Source organism: Zeus faber (genome assembly GCF_960531495.2).
Source record: "Zeus faber genome assembly, chromosome: 15".
NCBI lineage: Eukaryota > Metazoa > Chordata > Actinopteri > Zeiformes > Zeidae > Zeus > Zeus faber.
In genome coordinates, this window is record NC_137194.1 from 30129957 (window position 1) to 30150844 (window position 20888).

At 41.4% G+C, this 20888-nt stretch overlaps 1 protein-coding gene across 2 annotated transcripts; it reads right to left on the reverse strand.

Moving 5' to 3' along the window:
- Window positions 1-244: 244 nt before the first annotated feature.
- On the reverse strand, window positions 245-13132 carry LOC307240853 (targeting protein for Xklp2-like). 2 transcript variants are annotated; one of them, XM_080014744.1, is made up of 15 exons: window positions 13028-13132; window positions 12808-12940; window positions 12465-12579; window positions 12046-12126; window positions 9594-9703; window positions 9357-9511; window positions 8065-8233; window positions 6911-7049; window positions 5466-5685; window positions 5104-5199; window positions 4781-4954; window positions 4539-4685; window positions 3832-3943; window positions 2268-2440; window positions 245-1287 (listed from the first exon to the last, which is right to left on the reverse strand). In XM_080014744.1, exons 2-15 carry the CDS (start codon window positions 12917-12919, stop codon window positions 1177-1179), a joined length of 1914 nt encoding a protein of 637 aa, XP_079870870.1. In that variant the 5' UTR covers window positions 12920-12940; window positions 13028-13132; the 3' UTR covers window positions 245-1176. The 2 variants fall into 2 exon arrangements, with proteins under 2 accessions (XP_079870870.1, XP_079870869.1); XM_080014743.1 differs by having other exon boundaries at window positions 12465-12582.
- Window positions 13133-20888: the final 7756 nt, after the last annotated feature.

Here is a 20888-nt window from a genome sequence, read left to right on the forward strand (position 1 = left end):
ATATTGTCCAGAGCAGTTTATCCCGTCTACTTGTATTGACTCTACTGTCATTGCATAGCCTAGTCTACGGCCCATAATCTGTAACTCTGCAGGCTAATAACAGGGATGACAGATGCAAAGGGGATACCCTTTACAGCTTTTTACTAACGATTATGTTTGATACGAGTAAACATTATCAAGAGGGTAGCGGGGCTTAATGCATATAGCTAAACAAGTTCATACAACATGTATTTTATTGTTTATTTTTTTGCAATTCAACTGCAATGATTATGAAAAAAGAATAATTATTTTAAATACATGAAAGTAAATACAAACTGAAGGTACCTGACAGGTGGCACCTGTGCAGCTTTTTGGCTGCTAACGATCTGATAGCAAACTGGGCAGAGGCATATTAAGCACAGCTTATGAAAACAATAAAACATGGGCTTGTATAGCCCACAGTACATCATGTTAGAAACAGTGTGAAATACAAAATACGAAACATATCTGCTCTCAGGAAATCTAAGCTCCACATATTATATCGCCCTTGGAAGAATGTTTCGGGTCTTTGTCTTGTTTAAAAAGCGCCCTACACAATTCAGTATTACGTTACCATTCATTGGTAACTGATAAACCAGAGTTTCTGAGACATTATAACAAAGGAACCCCAACCACAAGTCTTATTTGTAAAGAGCAAACTACTTTTCTGGCACACCGGAAAGCTTCCAAATTGTGAAAACTGCTTTACTCATAATAAAAGGAAGAGTCACATGACATCAACCCCTTCCTTATCAGTGCACAAAACAAAGATAATTGTATAATAGAATTATAGCAACACTGAATTAGGGTACATTGGTATAACATTTCCTTAATATCAAACCAACCAAGACAATGAAACTTTTTTTTTTTTTTTTTTTTTTTTTTTAAATTAAAAAAATTAAATTTTTTAAACTTTTAAAGGCAAATGTTAACAGGAAAACTTTTGATTTTGTCTGTATTAGCCAGCAGAACTGGAGGAACAGTTCATTATTAAAAAAAAAAAAAAAGAAAAAAAAAAGGCTTGACATAAAATCTGGAGGCAATGATAAGTTAAGCCCACGGTAACATTTCATACAAAAAACCCAAATACCCTTTACATATCTTATCTTCATTTCCATTGTTGACGTGTAATTTTTAAACATGTTGGTTTGTAGTGGTTTACAGACGGAAGCGGTCAGAGAAGTTTGGTGACTGGGGGATTGTGAGGGCGACGTCACACTTCTTCAATTCCACTGGTTTGTAGCGTCTGATTGGATGAGCCCTGTGTACCTGAGGAAAGACGGATGCAGATGTTGATATTGTAATAAACCAACAGGAATACATTATTACAGGGAACATCATTCTTTAATCAACAGCAGGGCACCTCTCCCATTTCAGTACTAATGAACTTTACTGGCAGCAGCATCTAGCAGAAATGCATTGTAACTTATGTAGGTGTTATGTGTATGTAAGGTAGGTATGTGTTAATGCTATATACTCTGAACACAACATCTCTTCTCTCAATAAAGGATTATTCCTTCATAACATTCTAAATGTCGTACTCAATATAACACCATGAAATCTGTTTACGGTGGACAAATTAAACAGCAAGAAATGGGACATTATTTACAAATCACTAGTTCAGAACATAATCAAAGTCCAGGAAAACGCTTTCCTACACCGCTTAGGCCTAATGGGTCCTTAGACTCCAAGATTTCCCCGTTCTCAGTCATTGTCCATATCAATGTTCAACTCTGGAAGTGCAGAGATGTCATACAGTACATTACAGATCTTTCCATTATCCAGCAGACAAGTGTACGGCCTTTTCCTTCTTATAATAGTACTTTGTTGTATGAACTTTTGTTCTGTTATTTCCTTTCCATGGCTTCCTCAGCCATACCTGATCACCAGGTTGGAAGCACATTTGCTTTGCACTCCTTTTCATGTGCATGGCGGATTTCACGTAATCCACAAGCGCAAACCTACAGTCTCTTGGTGGTCTAAAAGGACCAGGGATGCCCTTGTCATGCAGCAGCAGGCAAGGGTGCAGGACAGAGTGGAGGACTGTGGATGGAAACTGACTTGTCTTTTCAACCAAAGGGGGGATGGACTTCACAAGGGGAGAACCCCCCCCCCGCTTCTAATTTAAACTGCTTTTTTAGTTTCCGAGAGAGACTATGCATGCAGCTAAACACGGCCATGTGGAGGAACATGTTAGACATCCTGACAACCTCAAATAATTTAGAGGAGAGACCACTGCAGACAGTCACCTGCTCTTGGCGCAGCCTGGTGATCTCTTCCTTCTGGCGCTCTTCATCCTCTAGACGGCGCTCTTCCTCCAACTGGCCCCGGAGTGCCTCGTTCTCGCTGGCTGCCCGCTCAAATTCCAGCCTCTCCTTGGCACGGCGCTCCGTCGAGAACTGGAAAACCTCTGTAGAAGGTCCTAACCATCCCACAGTTTCAGAGTGCAGCGGCAGGGTGGTGTTGGAACAAAAAAAAAAAAAAAGGGGGGGGGGGGGGGGGGGGGAAGTGGTGAGATGGAGCGACAGAGGTAGAGACAAAGACAGGAGCAGGTTGAGGCACCATATGAATGTAAAAATACTTAAACTTGGGATGCAACAGTAGAGTGGGCTCACATCACTGATTTTGACTGACAAAGACTGCAGGGGAGAGAGAGGATGGGGGTTCAATTCCATTGGTGGATTGTTATAATTTGCAGAAGTTCATCTGATTGGAGGGTAACACACAATTTCTGTATAATTAATTAAGGGACCAAATCCCTCCATGTCTGTCTAAATTCATTCCAAGCGACATGAGACACTAAAACTCAGTGATCTTGTCTGAGCCAAACTGTTCATTAAGCAAATATTTTTTATCTTTTCTCAGGCAGATTACCATCTAATTGTATCAATGGCTCTGCAGAGCCTGAGACGGATGCACAGATGCTATTTTTGTTTTGTTCAAATTGGAAATGAAGGAAAAAGAAAGAACCTCCTATGGGATCAGTGCCAAAACTCGGCATAAGTTCATGGTCTCCCTGAAGACACCGCTGATGCTCAGTTTCCGACGGTCCGACCTGGTGTTCATAGTGTTAGGGCGGTCATACTCAGCATGGCCACGCCACCTAAATCATAATTTTGCCCCTCCCAAAAAGTCTGGACCACAAAAATGGTGGCAAACAGTTCACTCCACCATTCATTACTATGGTTCAGTCTTTTCAAGAGGTTTATTCGTCACATACATACTTTCATACATAGGCAGTGAAATGTAATGCAACGCACCCGGTGATAACACAATATGTCCTAGGAAAAAAAATCTCTTTCTAAAAGACCAACTAACTGACTCCTAAAACGTTATACAGTCAGTCGAATACTTATTGAATAAACATATATAGAATAAAATGGAATAGATAGAGGGAATATGCAAGCCCCACCCTTGCAGACAGGTTACCATGAGGCTAAATATCATGGGAGTAAAGTAAAAAAATAAAAATTGAATTTCTGTAGCTTTAACCCCCTATGTATGAAAAGACCCAAAATGAACACAGTAAGCGGACTACTTTAGGCAAATTATATTAATAGCATTTGTATAGGATAGCACTATAGCCGTAATCATTATAAGCGTTTTCCACTGTGTCATCGCGCCAGCCCTACTACAATATTTCACTGGATTAAGTCAATAATTCTGCTACTTTTCCACAATATGGTTTGGAGATACTAATCTAAATTTGGTGTTATAGTCTGCTAGTTTACCATTTCAAATGTAGGGAAGATGTCAGAAAGCCCTAACTACAGCCACCTTGCAATAAAGAACACACGAGTGATCTCTTCTTACTCAAATTGGTACGAATCTCCTTCTTGGGCTGGAAGGGTTCCTGGTGGATGACTGTATTCGGCCGGGCTTTGAACTGGGCTGCGTCCATCTGCCGCTTCTGCTCCTCTCTCACCTAGAGCAGTTAAAAGACAAAACAGCCTTATTTGATCTGAGTTAAATTTAAATGTCCATGTGATGCTATATACACCAAACTGATACCCAATGTATCAGTTCATGCATCATAAGGTTGATAATAGGCATAGTAAATAAAACCTTCTGGCCCTGAAGTTAGTTATATTTCGCCATTTTAATAAGTATTTTTGTCCTCATGCAAGGGTTTTTAGTGACTGTGTCCAATGATTATACTATCTATCTATCTATCTATCTATCTATCTATCTATCTATCTATCTATCTATATATAGTCAGAGCTCAATAAAATGAGCAAAACGTACATGAGGGTTTATTGTTTTGTTCAATTAGTAAACATAAATAAAAAATGATTATCTAAAATAAAACACTTTCTATTTGTGGGAACGCAGACACACAGAGGGGAGAATGTGCCTGTGTTTTGCAGAGTACTACATGCACCTCGTGGGAACACGCTGGTAGTTTCTGCTTTAGCTGCGCGCGCTCAAGGTGCATGCAAGCCGCTGGAACCCGGCACAACACTGGTACTCCCATAATTGGGGGGGCCCATTCAAGACTGAACACATACTTTGATTCATACCATCTGCTCCCAACGTTCATTCTTCACAGCGCCTCGTTCGTTAATCAGCAGGTTGAAGGGCTCAGGCTTTGTGGAGCCCACCACCTTCTTCTCAGGGAGAACCACCTCGTGGAAGTCAGGCAGCGGCTGCGCCTTAAATTTCGGCAACTGGAATATTCCAGAGACACATTATTTAAAAACGGTTCAAACCTCCGCTGCCAATGTCGTAGTGTTTCACCCCAGTATGAAGAGTGTGGCCCTACCGCCTCGTTACGCAACTCCTCCAGCTTCTTCTCCTTCAATGCCCTCCTCTCACGCTCCCTCTCCTCAAAGGAGAAGGGGCAGACCTCGACCTGGGTTTTCTCAGCTGGACGGGGCTGGAAAGGAAGGCCGAAGTGTGGCACCGGGTGGGACTTCACCGAAGAGGGTGGCTTCACCTGGAAACAAATGACAGAAAATATCATTGAATGAATCTGCCACAAATTGGCAGTGAGAATAAATAAACGAAAGCCCAGACTCAGGCGACAGGCTGAGGAGAAAACCTCATAGTTTTCTCAGTCATGGCTGTGTGCCCGTTTGTGCTTACTTCCTCAACTTTGTGGTCCAGGCGCACTCTTTTGTTGAGGACAAACGCTGGGGATTCTGGGACTGTGGCGTGAATGACTTTCCTCTCTGGCACTCCCTATGAACAGTTGCGATGGGACATTGGTTATAAACACTTGTTTTCTTTTTAAGCCAGACCTCACAGGAGAGATATCAGTTTCTCCAAATATGACATTAACATTATAAAAAGGCAAGATATCTGGTTGGTCTGGGTTTTAAACAGTGGCAGTTATGTCATGGTAGTTATATTTTTTCATTATAACAATCAGAAATGTACAACAACTTTAAATTTTGGCCAAAGGAAAATATGGCGAAAAGAGGGACTGCATCTTATCCACCACTCACCACCACTTCCTCTAATATCCTGGTGGGCAGCGGGCGGGAGTGGAAGGTCACAGACTTCTCCTCTTCTCTTGGCTTTTTGGTGGCCTGCCGCTGCTGGAGTCTCTTCTCGACCTGCAGCTCAAAGGCCTCAGACCTGGTGGGTTCTTTGGTGGCTGGCTTCTTTGGGTTCAGCGCATTCTCCAAGATCTTCCTGTTCAGCTCTAGGGCCTTGAACCGGAACCTTGAAGGTAAGCAGAGACAATGAGCATAACAGATTTGGGGGAGAAAAAAAAAAAAAAAAAAAAAAAAAAAAAAAAAGTGTAGATTGATGATTAAATCATCAATCGATGAAACTATCAGGACTGACAAACTTTTTTTTTTTTTTTTTTTAATCTGCCAGGAAAAACCTGAAACGGTGTAAGTACAGTTTACCGTGCTCTGAAACGGATCCCTCAAAGCGGAGAGGGCGAGAGGGGGCAGAGGGAAGGAGCTCTCTCCCTCGCCACTTAGCTGTTTTGGATTTATTTGTAATGTTCATTGTATTAAAACATTTGTGATGTTTTCCCTCTTGTTGTGCCTGTGTTCTGACCGTCATTGTGAAGTGTATTGTTGGAGTAAACTATGACCACAGAGATGGAATTTCCTTCATATGTAATTTATTTTGTTTCCATAGTTTCTTACTTGCATGGAAAATGAAAAACATGAACCTAATCGGTGCACACGCATCAGTCCTGGTCCTTCGGCAGTGGGGAGTGGAGACTCTTCTGTATCACAGGCCGGCTTGGGGAGGTGCTGGAGTGGCTTGGGGGGGGGGGGGGTCTCCACTCACGGAAAAAAAGTCAATAACTTCTGATTTTGTATTCTAAATTGGATATGAAATTATTGAAACATGGCTATTCCTGCCCATTTATGGGCAAATATACACAGTGGAAAAGGCGGTAGAATAGGCGTAGAGTTTTTACTGGTGCCCCCCGCCGCCACCAGAGAGCGGGTGTGGGTGTGCCGTGCACACACACTTAACAAACTCCTGGTTTTCATTTTAGAGCTATTTTTGCTTGTTTCCTACTTGGGGGGGGGGGGGGAGAACCAAGGGGGGGGGGACCCAACAACTGAGTTAAGGCACTGTTCCATTAAAAAAAAAAAAAAATTAAAAACCTGGGTCCCCACTGTCCAGTACTTTATCAATAATAAATCCTGCACTTCTGTAATGGGGAGCCCGCATTACATTCTATGCGCATGCCATCCCCCAAGCTTCCTGATACAATTGTAAATTGCTGCCCCCCCCCCCAAATCGAGCGCAGATTGAAATTTTGCACCATCGGCCAAGCCTACATCATACTACTCAACCTGCATCAAATGTTCTTCATCCATCATCTCAGTCATTTGTTTGAAACCACCTTAGGTCAAGAAAAAATAAAACACAAGATTGGAGCTGCTGGCATTTCGAGTACAGGGCAGGATCTTACTTGTGCTGTTTCTCAGACTCTTCCTGTTCAAGCTCAGCGCTGCTCTTGACCGTTGTTGGGCGGCTCCGATGGAGAGTAAGCAGCCTGGGGGTGTGGGGCAGGGTAATCTTCATCTGCCCGCTTTTCATGGGGGACGGCCCTGACGAATACAATTTCAGTGCATTTTGAAAAACAGCAAGGGTGATGGGGTCATTCGTACAGCTTGTAAAAAGTGGGTTGACTCTGATGAGATGACCTCCACAATTAGACAAAGCTACCCATTTCCCCCTGATTGCCTGGCTGCTGCCTCACAGCAAGAAGGTCCTGGGTTCGATTCCCGCCTGGGGCGCTGTTGGCTTTCTGTGTGGAGTTTGCATGTTCTCCCCGTGCTCACATGGGGTTTCCTCCACATCACGTCAGTAAGGACCCCCACCAAAAACATGCACCCATCATCGTCTGACCAGCGATGGACACTTATCACCTGGTCCCCGGGCGCGTCCACGTACGCTGCCCACTGCTCCTGGATGTGCCCCCGGAGGAAGGACAAGCCAGGATGGGTCAAAAGCAGAGGAGCCATTTCACCGGCCACCATCAAGCATGTGCATGTGTGTGTGTGTGCAAGCATGTGTTGTGGAGTGTCGTGTGATAATTAAAGACTGTTTCTTCTTCTGTTTCTTCTTCTTCTAGTGAATACTGACAGACTGTGGGAAGGAGACTGAGAAAGGGTGATGCGCGATGAGACCCTTGACACTGAGGTATTGTACGCAGTGTACAATACAGACTGGTCGGACAGCTGGTCGTAAGTCTGAACGGTCGTTAGGTGAGGAATACCAGTATTATTTAATTGATATACCCTTATCAGTCCCACAACAGGGAAAGTCGCAATTTCTCTGCATTTACCCATCCTAGTATCTGACGTATCTAGGAGCAGTGGGCTGCCATGTAGAGGCGCCCGGGGAGCAGTTAACCCAGGGGGTTAATTGTCTTGCTCAAGGACACATTGTGGACACATCTGCTTACTAGACGACCCGCTCTCCCTCCTGAGCTACTGCCCCCAATTATAATTGTTTACTACTATAGCCATGATTGTGACATTCAAAACAATTGCCAGACTTTATTTTAGTCTGCCTATTTAAGTTGTGCTGACAATTTCTTTCAAAAGCCCCCAGACTCACCTTTTTCTTGACTCTGGCGGCTGCGCAGGTGGTAGCGGTCGGGGGTGCGTCTCTGGAACTGTTCTATCTGCTGAGCCATGGGGACGTATACCGCTGGCTCCCCAGCCTTCCTCTTGTTGCCTGTGGAGAGGTTGAAGGGCTTGGGCACCGTGGCTTTAGGGGCCCTTGCCTGTTAAGGGAACATTTAGATAAGTAACTGTTCAATCTGAAAGTACATTTTGTTAGATATTCTCGCAACAAAACATATGTATGCGCCCTACCCAATGTCAAAATAAACTGCACCATTCAAAAGGCTCCGCAGATCTGTTCATTTCCGCATTCGGCAAGTTGCAATGGAAAGTCAATAAGTTTGGACGATCCAAAGTTGACCTCTCACCAATCACATTTTTCCATAAAGAATAAGCCCCTCCCCCATGGACAGGTTGCGCTTCTAAACACAGTACACAAGGAGCAGCGGCAGCATGCAAAACTGAGAAGCAGAAAGATGATGTATCGTTGACGACATACATCCAGTTTTTGGGGGTAATTTAAGTTCAACCCAAAGCAGACGGTAAACATCTATTGTGTTGTAAAAATGTAAACGAGACATGCCGACAAAGACTGAACACCACAAACTTTTAGACCTGCTTCCCATATTTGTTTTTAGCCAAGTTTTATTGAAGTGAAATGTTAATCAAAGCAGCTGCTCTTATTGTTAACTTATTGTTCACGAAGGGACATTTTGATTTCAAGACCGTATACATATGTTTTTAAAATGGGACGGGACTTATTTTTATTTAAAAATAAAAAATTGGCATGCCTGAAGTCATGCCTTCATTCATTATATAGCCTGCCTATCAATTGTTTAAGCTAAATAAACAGATAATATTTGACCGGAAGCTCTCCCATTTGTCCAGGAAATTGAAATCTTTCAGGACACGTGCACCCATTTGTTTTAATGGAAACCTGCAATGCACACACCAGTGATAGGGTACCCGCCCTTGGCGCACCAGAATGGCGTGTTTTTATCTTACATAGTATGAAACGAAACCATGGGCAATGAGGACACTCAGTGTGGCCAGGCTGATAGCGATTGTTTTAACCCTCCATGCTGGCCCCCGGTGAGACCCGGGACTTCCGCCCATGCGGTGTGTGCCGCTGTCAGAGCTCAAGAGTTGTTTTTGTTTTTTTTATGTTTTTCAAATGTTAATATTCAGTTTGCACAAATTTGCATACTTAATCGCAATATTGGTCTTAATCGCAATTAGATTATTTCCCCAAATCACTCAGCAGTCTTAAAATAGAGCGCTTACAGGGGAGGAAGGATGTTTGCGGAGCTGTGCCCTGAAGTCCACACCCTTTTGCACGTCACTGGACACAGCACTGGCCTTGACACGGGTGTCTGTGGTGAAGTGGAACTCTTTCGGTATTGTGGCGGAGAGGACCAGCTTCTTTGGCGGGTGGTGATCTGAATAATAGACATGTGCAGTTAGCTCAAGTAGCACAAACCTTTTTGGAGAACGGGTTTATAAACTAAAAAAGTCACTCACTGCCTGCCAAAGCAGCTTTGTAACTGGCTTCATTCTTCTTGCGATGCTCCGCCACTTCCTTCTGGAGATTTCTTATTATCTTAAGCTCTTTCTCCTCTGTGCTGTGTAGACTGCAAAAGCAGAATAAATGAGGGAAATAAATACAATTAATGCCCTCAGAAATATTTTCCAATCGCAAACAGTCTAGTCAGCATTCCAGTGGCAATATTTACAACGACTACAGCATTCATGCAATGGGATGATACAGAGAAAGCCAACTTTACAATAAACAGCTAGCCAAAATACGTAATTTATGTTCACTTACCCCTACCTCAAGTTAGTTTCTCGCCATGGTTAAGTTACCTAGCCATCTAGTAACTTTAGAAACCTATCCCAAGATTTTCTCAGTCAATTGAATGTGTACAGAAATTCATCATCATTCAGAAATATGTAATGATGTGCTCGCAATATGAAAACAGCAAATAAAATGTGTTGCTGGCATTACTGTAGGGCAGCCCAAATGTCAGAAGAAAGTTGTAATGAGTATTTATAATATAGGTTTTCACAGCTCACTTCAGACTAAAAATTAGCCAAATTCTAGAGTGGGGGTAAGCATCCAAGTTATTTAAATGGCCTACTGGCAAAATTTCAGAGGTCTCTTGTTTTAGGGTCAGGGGCCTCATTTAAACAAAATAAAGCTTTAGTTGGTATTTTTGTTTTAACGAGCAACAAGCTTTCCCACCCTAGCGTTTAAGTTGCATTATTGTTTGCGCCGCTGTCGCAAAGGCAACTGGAAAGCTTTACATTTTCTTCAGAACGCTCCATGGTAATGACCACCACTTTGGAACTGAGAGAAGCATGTTCACTGAATATGTAAATTGTCACAATTTAGGTCTAATATAATTTCGTTGCGCAATCAGACATATGCCACATTGCTAGTTGCTGTGATATGTCAATGTCGCCACCATATTGGAACGAGCAAGTCTAGCCTGTGAACAAATACAAGTTCCCAGGAATGGAACTCTGTCATTGAGTACTTGTATAATGTTTACATTTCTCAACAGATTTCAATGAGTCATTTTTATATTCAAAGGTTTATGATCTACGTGGAATAGATTGCTGTCTGCCATTTCTGCTAATGGTTGCGTATTATTTCCGCGCTTCCTGTGACTGCCATGAATCCATAATTTTCCCAGGAATTCATACCCAGTGGCAGTCCGTATTGCATAGTGATGTCAAGGTTTATGGGGAACCAATTTAAACATAGATGGCGTCATTATTCTTAAGCCATTACAGTATTTAGTATTTTTAGAGCTTATTGTGCATAATCACCGGGTGTAATGACATTTCACTGCATATATGTGTGACTATGTATGTGACAAATAATCTCTTGAACCCACCCAAAAAAAACCAACAGTTAATTAGCAACCTTTCCACTCAAGTTGACAAAGCCCAAGTGAGCACCCCCCCAGATCACCATTTTAACAATGATCTGGCGTCTGACTGCATTGTGCAACTAACTGTGTGTTGCTGCTGGGAGTAGCGATGGTCCGGGAACTCCTACAAGGGTTTGTGGTGGACTGCTGAGATGGGTGAGTTCTAAAGGCCATACAGGGGGGGGAAGAATTAAAAAAATATAAAAACCTGCCATGAAAATCTCGCCATTTCCTACTCATTCCCACGAATGCCCAGGAGAAGAGGGTATGGGCAACCTTTGCACCCAAAGCACCAACACAAAACAGCTGTGTGGTAGTGAATACAGTAATGGGAGCACATTGACAGCTTATTGTGAAATGTGGCCTTTGAGGGTGTACCGTAATGAAGGGGACAGCAAAGCTTGACTTACTGCTCTGGAGTGGTAATTCACCCTGCTCACATTGAATAAAACAAATGCCACAACTAGTCACCAAGTTGTCCGATACTGAAATTCATAAAAAGCAGAGTCCAAAGAACAAATGCAGAATGCATTGGGCATAAAACACAATTACTGTAATGAGTGATAGTACATGGTGCTTAACCATGAGACTCAAATTTTGTTATCATTTGGTATATCTGCTGTACATCAATGACAGATACATCACGTGATCTGATCATGCACTGACTACAGCTGTAAATACAGACTACGCTGCAATTTTCAGCTCCAACAATAGGGAGATTGCTGATTTTGACAGTGTGTCTCTGGGTTCCAGTAAAATAGAACATGGGACGGTCACCAAATTTCAGTATAATGCACCCCGTAACTCACTGAGAATTAGTAGGACACAACATACAACTGACATGAAACAGTCAACTTTAAACCTCAAATGAAAGTGTACACTGTTCCGAAAACCTGGGGAATGTGTTGGAGGATTTGTTGGTGCTTTACCTTTGAAGCAGTATATTTTATCTTATATTACTTGTCTTGTTAAGGTCTCCTATTTTCTAACGCTTCTTCCTCTCCAACCCACCTCGTCCCCAACCATCTGCCAATTACCTTCTTTGTTTCTTAATAGGAGGCACGACCATAGCACCGGCCACCTCGCCTTGGACCGCTGCCTCCTTGCGCTTGGAAACCCTTGGGGGGGGGGCATGATTACAATTAAGAGAATTTACGGCAAGTCTGAGCAAGTTGAGAACACTGTTCAAATACAACCAGGGGAACTTAACCGATCGTTTGGCTTGTCTACAAGTGTGTGCCTCAAGCAGCCACGAGTGCAATTGTTTAAAATACAACCATAAAGAGTTGTATATGCAATGTTCAGCAAAAACATAGGAAACTAATAAATGATAATGATATTTGCATTATCACAGTTTAATAATGAGATTGTAATACCCCACCCCAATTATGCTGCACTGAACATTACCATTTCTTGAACACAAAAGACACTTCTCCATCTATATATGTACAGGTACCTGCGTGTTGGAAGAGGGGGTTGAGCGGGTACTTTCTTCAGACAGGTCTTCTGAGTGGGCACTTGCCCCCCCCAGGACTTGACAATATTGGAAGGTGGGGAAGAGGCGGTCACCGCTGCTAAAATATCAAAATAGCTTGTCAGCAACTACAAAAACCACACAGAGAAATCCCGCAAATCCTAGAATTAAGATCTGGACACTCAAAAGGTGAAATTATATTATATACAAATATCATTTGCATTTTATTAGATACATTTGCCGCGTCTCGGGGATGTCGTTTACAAACAACACATTTCGACTTCAAAATGAACAGCGTTGCTAACAAGACATTTGACTCACTTACCGAACCAGTTGTCCGCATTATCAGCGCCATTCAACGTTTTAAGGTCCATTACGTGCGATGGAGCGTCGAACTCATAGCAGCTGAGGTTTTCATTCCCCTCTGTCTCAGCCATGACCACGAATTGCCGAAGTCCCTGGAAACAAAACACATCAGCTGTGTGTTAACGTCCATTAGTTAGCTGGCGATACTAAACTGAATGAAGGTATAGGTCGAGCCTCACCAAACGTGCAAACGCGTTCTCCCCGTGAAGACGGAGCCTTAACTGGTTAGAAAAAGGAGCGTTCAACGTTCGTATTTAAGCTGCTTAGCCCCGTGAAGACGGAGCCTTAACTGGTTAGAAAAAGGAGCGTTCAACGTTCGTATTTAGGCTGCTTAGCTTTTTAAAACAGCCAATGAAGAACGGTTTGTTCGTACGCGCGCCACTCATTGGCTCAGAGGAGACGGGGCAACAGGAACTTCCTGCCACGTCATTACGAGTGGGCGGGAACAGCGAAACAAAACAATGATAAATAAATGAATAAAATAATAAATACATAAATGTAGAAATATAAAGAGGAATCAAACAAGAAATAAAATAATACATTAATTCATGTGTAGATATAAAGAGGAATAAAACAAGAAATAAAATAATACATTCATTCATGTGTAGATATGAAGAGGACTAAAATAATAAATGAAATAATACATTTATCAATGTGGGAATATGAAGAGGAATACAAAAACAAATTTATGTAATTTAAGTCTTCTTTCGGCTGCTCCCGTTAGGGGTCGGGGGGGGGGGTGTTATTTAGTATTTATTATTTTATTATTTTACTTATTTGTTTATTCATATATATTTATTGTTTTATTTCCGTATGTATTTCTCTATTTAGTTCTGCTTTTCCTGACGAGAACAAACTGTCAAATCAACTTGTTTTGATCCGCCCACTTCAGACCAAGCAGATGATGTCTGGTGATGTCGATGTTCACGTTCACGTTATCTGGGAACGGGAAACTTTGTACTTCCGCTGAAGTAAACGAACGGCCCTCCATCTCATTATTCCTAGACGGAAACGTGGGACTGTGTTCCTCAACATGTTATTCTGTTTCGGTCTCACTTAAATGTAAATCACCAATGGCGTTCATAGTGAATGGAATGGTAATTATATTATGAATGGTATGTATTTGAGAAGTTTCCCAGTTCCCAGTTGTCTTGAACACAACATTAGCCTGAAGCTACCAAGTACAATGACAAAAGTTGGACAAGAGCTGAGAAGTGACCTCAGCAAGCTATTTTAGCTCTTGCTCAGTGGGTGGAGGAGAATGGTGGATCTGAATTTATTTTGACGGGATGGCATCTCTAATGGATAGTCTTGGCCAAATGTCCATGAACGCAATACTGATATTGACAAGGTTGTATGGTACAATCTGCAAGAAGTAGCCATACGATGCCGAGAGAGCTCTGATGTGAGGAGTAGAATGGCATATCATGGATCCCGGTGATCTTGAGGTTGTCCATTCGTCCAAGTTTGACGCCCTGAATGACCTGCCTGCTAAAATACATGAGGTTTGGAAATAGTTAAACATCCAAATCCTACTGCAGGATGTAGCTGAATTAAGGTTGGTTTAATGTAGTCTAGTTCAGCTCCTATCACTACTCAGTGTTTCACATACATCATTTATTTGTTTTACTACCCACCCCTCTTAGCTACCACCACAATTAGAATCCAACACTGCATACTGCATTCATTGCTGATATTTAGTTCAATGGGTTAGACAGGTAGAAAACTTAGCCTGTGGTTTACTTTGTAGTCTACATCCCTATTACGTTTTACATGAACAAAACAACTGAAAAGGAAATCATAGCATTAGGCTATAGGATAACCTATTTCACATTTGTCACCTTTGCTGTATGGTAAACTGCAAAGACATCCCCCTTCCTGTGGGACAACAGCCTGAAATTTGTGGTGGATCTTTCAAAAGAGGACAGGGAACGTAGGAACAAGCTGTGGCCGTTGATAGAGAACGCTTGAAAGGAGGGCAAAGCAGCTTACTTTGTCAGAGGTCGTGGATTTATCAACAGTTCTGAAGTCCCCTTCCCTCACTGATGACAATCTCATTCACTGAGTATAATAAAAATGGTGAAATAAGTTAGTTGGATTTATTCGGGGTTTTTTTAATATATATATTCATAACTTATATTCTGGTTTTAGGTTTTTAGTTATACTAGAAACAAGACTAACTAGAGACTAAGACTAGAGACATTTCTTATTTATATTACTCTTTAATTTACAAAGCCAATGCTTTTACCTTTTTTTGATAGGCTTTTATAGGCCAATGTAAAGAGAGCAGGTCAAGAATGCTGTATTCGTTTGGTTATCATGTTCTTACACCAATTTTACTGGTATTTTATTTCAATGATGCAGTACTTGGTCCTATCTAGTGATACGATGTAATAGTGACATGATTCTAGTTAACTGGTCGGTGACCATCCTTTAATTTAGTCTCTCTTTCATTAATAACCTTGTCTTTATCCATAGTTTCGCTTAATGCCAGGGGGTTAAGACAGAAATGTAAATGCAAAGCCTTGTTGTTATTTGCTAAGCAACTTAAAACTGATTTTTGTTTCTTACAACAGTCTCATTCCACATCTGCTGATGTCAGCTTTTGGAGATCACAATGGGGTAACAAAATGTGTTTTTCTCATGGCTCTGAGTGCTCTGCTGGAGTCACTACAGTTGAGAATACTTTCCATGAAAAAGTCTTTACAATCAGGGCACTATATCTGTCTTATGATTAGGTATAATAATATTACTATAATAATATACTGCTAACATATATGGATATTATACTAAAGCTGAGAATGATCATTTACTTTAATCCTTAGAAAAAAAAATTCTACTTTGGCTTTCCAAATACCCAAATTGTTTTCTTTTAATTGGTGGGGATTTTAATATAAATTTAGAACCATTGGTTCTCCGATACAGCATCATGCTAGGATAATACAATTTTTGCATGCAACCATGAAGCCAAAGGAAATAGCTGTAGCTAAGTGTGCAGCACACAAAATGGACATGTCAAGGGTTACTCAAGGTAACAAAGCAGCGGATGAGACTGCAAAAGCAGTTACAGGAGCAAACAAAGCAGGCAAAGTTCTTCTTGTCACCCATGAAGTGGACTTGGAAGATAAAATCATGTTCAGAGATGTGATCTCGATGCAAGAAGCGGCGTCAGCCATAGATAAACAATTATGGTTGGACTGAGATGCCACACAAGAGTCTACTGGTCTGTGGAGAAATCATGAAGGACTGATGGTAGCAAAGGTCTGATTCAGGAAGCACATGCGTTCGCCCATGTTGCAAGGGGGGAGGTAAGGAGAAAAATCACGAAAGAGTATGGTTTTTGGGCACCGTACTTGCTTTGATTATGTCATAGGCAGATGTACAATCTGTCTTAAAAACAATGTTCGGAGGGGTGTGAAGAGTCCACCCGGTCACATTCCAACTCCGACAGGTCCCATGTGTGAGTTGGTTGTGGATTTTGTTGACATGATAAGACCAGTAGGAGGTAAAAGATACATGTTGGTCGTCATGGATAGATTTTCACGGGGGATTGAAGCATGTCCAACAAAGCGTAAAGATGCTCAGTCGGTTCCCAAGCCAAGTTCTTGTGTCGTGAGGTCATAAGCAGGCGAGGACTTCCAAATTGCATATCTTCAGATAATGGGAAAGAGTTTGTGGATAAAACAGTAAAATTAATTCTGCAAAAATTGGGAATTAAACAACGTCTAGGAGCTGTTTATCATCCGCAAAGCCAAGGTGTTTGTGAAAAAATGAATGGTGTGCTGAAAAATCGCATTGTTAAAATCTGTCAGCACACAGGACTGAATTGGGTAGAGGCGCTTCCGTTGGGATTAATGGTGTGTAGTTAGGAGCTAACAGTAGGAGAGAAATATCCATTCTGAATATCTGATTCCGTCATAGACTCAATACTATTTTTGACGGAGAAAATGCATGGACAAAGGGGGGAAAAGGAAAATGTTAATCATATATTGGAATAATGTTAAAGTGTAATGCAAAAATGAAATTATTATACTGTATTTGATGTGTGTGCAAGATACTAGCTGGTGAAGTTTTCTTTCAGGATCAGTTTGAGGGTGGCTGTGTCCAGAAATCCTCACAGCCTAATGGACTTGAACACTCAAACATGGACATTCAAGAATGGAGGATAAAAATGGACGACGGACCTTGAATGAGGACATCATGATCAGGAGTGTTGAATGAAATAGCATTGAAAATTGATGGTGTTAAAAAGCAACAGTTCAATACATACATATGTGTTATGCATGTTGTTATAATATTGGATTTGTTTATTACAATGTAACCTGTATTATGGATGAAAAGTCTGTACTCTACAGTAGATATTTTTAGCAAGACATATTACTTTGATTTAGTATTGTTCTCTTTGAAGTTTTCTGTAACAGGTTGAAATGGATATATTGGGACCTCAGGTGTTTTCTTTTTTTTACGGGTTTTGAGGGACATTGGTGATAGGCAGGGAAAGGTTCACTGGAATGTCTGATGGGTCGACCAGCCTGACTTTGGACAAAATTTTTGATTTATTTCTGAGGTTCTGAATGTATGCATTTACATGTAACATCCTGTACAGTTTTCTAAACCCTTCTTCTTTGCAGTTAATTGATTTGGAGTGCAATAGGTGGTTGCCTGGGGCAGAGGGACCGTGAGAGAATTTTCCTGTCTTGATTGTTTGATGAAAGAACTAAGAAAGGAAGCTGCCAGATGGGTTTTTCGCTCTCACACTCCACAAATTTATTGTATTGCTACGACTAAGCATGTTCCGAAGGGTATATTATAATCAGTCTGTTTGTTAGTATGTGATTTCTATTAAGCCAATTAACATCATAAGTTCAGTTACTCTTCTCTCTGTCGATACTTTGTGTAGTCTCGAAGGGGGAAAATATGAGGTGTCTTGGAATGTGTGGCGTCCCAAGACAGCCCCCGTTGTATAAGATAATTACTAACAGACGGTGCCAGGGGTCCCAAGAGAGAGAGCACATCGCCAGGGGTCCCGGTGATAAGGGAGGTGGAATGTGACCTGTGACCTATGTAGGGGAACCAAATGGTCAACGTTGTCTTTGGACAAGCATAAAAGCACCCGCCCGAGTTTCATTCGAGAGAGGATACATCCGGCTCGGTTCTCTCCTGGACGTCCAGGGCAAGTCTGGTCTGATGCTGTTCTTTTGTAATAAATCGATTATTTTACTCAAGTCAGCGTCAGCGGTCAGTCCTTCTTCATCAACACATCAAATTCATCAAGAAACTACAAGAGCAAGAGTTTAGAAACAGGAAGTTGCATCACTTCTGATTGGTAACCTACTGTAGCTAACGTTATGCTTTGAATGCAATTGCAAAAAATAGTTTACTGCTATTTAAAACATAATAATACATAATACACTAAGTTTTTCATGAATACTCCTTCTTAGAGATTTCGAGAGTTAAAGATTTTTAAGGGGTTAAAGTATGCCCGAAACCCACAGCATAAAGTCAGCTTAGTGTACCTCATTTACTGTATAAAATCAGTTTTATTATATTTTTCACTTTTTACAGACTCAACAGTGTGATAAGAAAACCTTAATCTCATGGGGAAAAGTTTTTGTGTGTTTGAAACCAGTGAAATTTATCGCCAATACTTTTAACCAGCTGGGAGGGAGGGCAAGCAATTGGGTTGAGGCTACGCAACGGCGGTGGGGTCTCACCCGCCCAGGATCTCCTGGGTGTGGATAACAAAGCCATCCAAGACCGGGCTGGAGCACAGGGAGACGCAGCGGTGGAGGAAGGGAGCGGACTGGGGGGGAACATCATCTGGGTTACTGAGCCACAGTCAACCAAAAATACAAGGTGGACTTGAATTGAATTTAAAATTGAATTTAAATTTGAATTTAAAAACTATTTCAGATACGCGTAAGATTAAATGGGCCTCATTCATAAAAAACATTATCTTAAATGCTTACTTTGGTTTTTGTGAAAACACACTTTGAAAGACTGACAGACTTGATAGACATGCACTGTCTTTACACTTAGGAGTTGTGATATGTGCATTTTCTTTGGAAGAAGGGTGAAAAAAAAAAACATTTAAAAATTGCAATACATTAAATTTGAAAGAAGCCCCTTGAGCACTCTTCTGGGCAAAACGCTTTTATTCCATTATGGCTGGTTGTAAGTTAACATGATATTAAATAAACATTTTTTTCTTACCAATAAGTTTTTGGCAAGGTTGGGCTGGGGAGAAGGAGCTGGCCGTTCTCAATGTATCGGGGAAAACGCAGATCTGGATGCCACAATCCTAGCTTGGCCCCCTTGTCCCCTGGGAGCCACACAAGAATGGTGGCTTTTCAGGCTGGATTTCAGCCAGGGGCCCCAAACCCTGGAGCCTACAACCATAAACACAGGACAGCTGACACATGTGTGTGTACTATGTTTTTCAAGTATCTAGAACACAATGTAAAACATTGTTTTCTTCACTGTAAATAAGTCCTGAACTTCCTGTGTAATGTAACCATAACTGAACCATACGCAACCCTTTACGCGGCAAACACTGCATGTTTGAATGCAAGCAACTGACCAGCACCAGATTGAATAAACAATTTGTTACCACAAAATGGTGGTCCCTGCTGCTTGTTAACACCTGGTAAAACCTTGCCCAGCGGGAAGGTCTTGGGAAAAATGTTATCATACAGAGATCCATAATTGAAACACATGTTGTGGGTTGTTTGTAATAAGGAAACCAATCAGAATTCTGAAGGGCAGAGGTGCCCTTGCAGAATAGTGTGGGAGAAAAGTGTTGTTGTGGAACATTTTGCATGTGACGGTAGGTAAGCCCTAAACTTCAACAACTCTTGGAACTCCAGTGTGTGTGTATGTGTGTGTGTGTGTGTGTGTGTGTGTGTGTGTGTGTGTGTGTGTGTGTGTGTGTGTGTGTGTGTGTGTGTGTGTGTGTGTGTGTGTGTGTGTGACCTCTGAAGAGACTCTGGACAGCTGGACACATGTCTGAGGACAGTGCTTTCAAACACCACCACAGGAACAACCAATCGGCACGGCTTCTGTGTTGTCTGTGGCAGGATCTTTCTTTCCGCTGCTTTGTCGATGCAATCTGGTTCTGCAGGTGGCAGTTGATTTTAAATAAATATTGCAGCAGATCTTGTATTGTAAAACAGCTCACTAAATATTGTATTCTTTAAATAAGGAAAAGTCCTGAAATGTCTGGGATTTTGGAACTAAACAAGAACTAAGAAGAAAAATTAACAGTGTTTTAAATTACACTGATTAAACAAGTAGATCTTCAATGTGGGATTTGGAATTCTTGAGCAGATTTTGTATAATATTGTTTATATTTCCTTGTGATAACAAGCTGTTCCATACTGTATTGCCCAGCTCGAGCTGCAACCATTATACACAAAAGCCACAAGAGTACATCTAGTTTTTAGGGTTTTTCACATCTGTGATTTCTTTGCACCAAAATTTGTTTGGTTTTTGTAAACAAGTCATGCAGAATAATTATTTTTTCCATTAACCAACTGTAACTCAAGGACTCACTGATTTTCCTTCTGGCTGATCCATAGTCTGCCTTTCTTCTGGGCCTGTCACCACCTGCTGTGGATCCCTCCGATCTGGCCCTGTGCCTGGAAAGACAATTTATAGACATGTTGAACAGTAAACCTGTATACAACTTTCATCAATTTTATCATAGGAACATTAAAAATCTAAATCAAACTGCTTCAACCATTTAACATACACTCGACGAAAGAGCAATGCAAAGAAAGAAATTGGCACATTACATTACATGTTACTCATCCCCAGTGACGTGACCCAAATAATCATTGCCAAGTCTTGTCTATGGTAAAATTAGATTCCAATTAACAATTGTTACCTCAATGTATATACCAAACTACCTTTCACCTTTGTTGTGGGTTCTGAAATACATTTTAAGTGCAACAAGACACATGAATTCATACAACAGTCCTTTAAAATTGTTACATTTATCCATAATAAAATTGACAAAAATTGTAACAACAGTTACAGCAT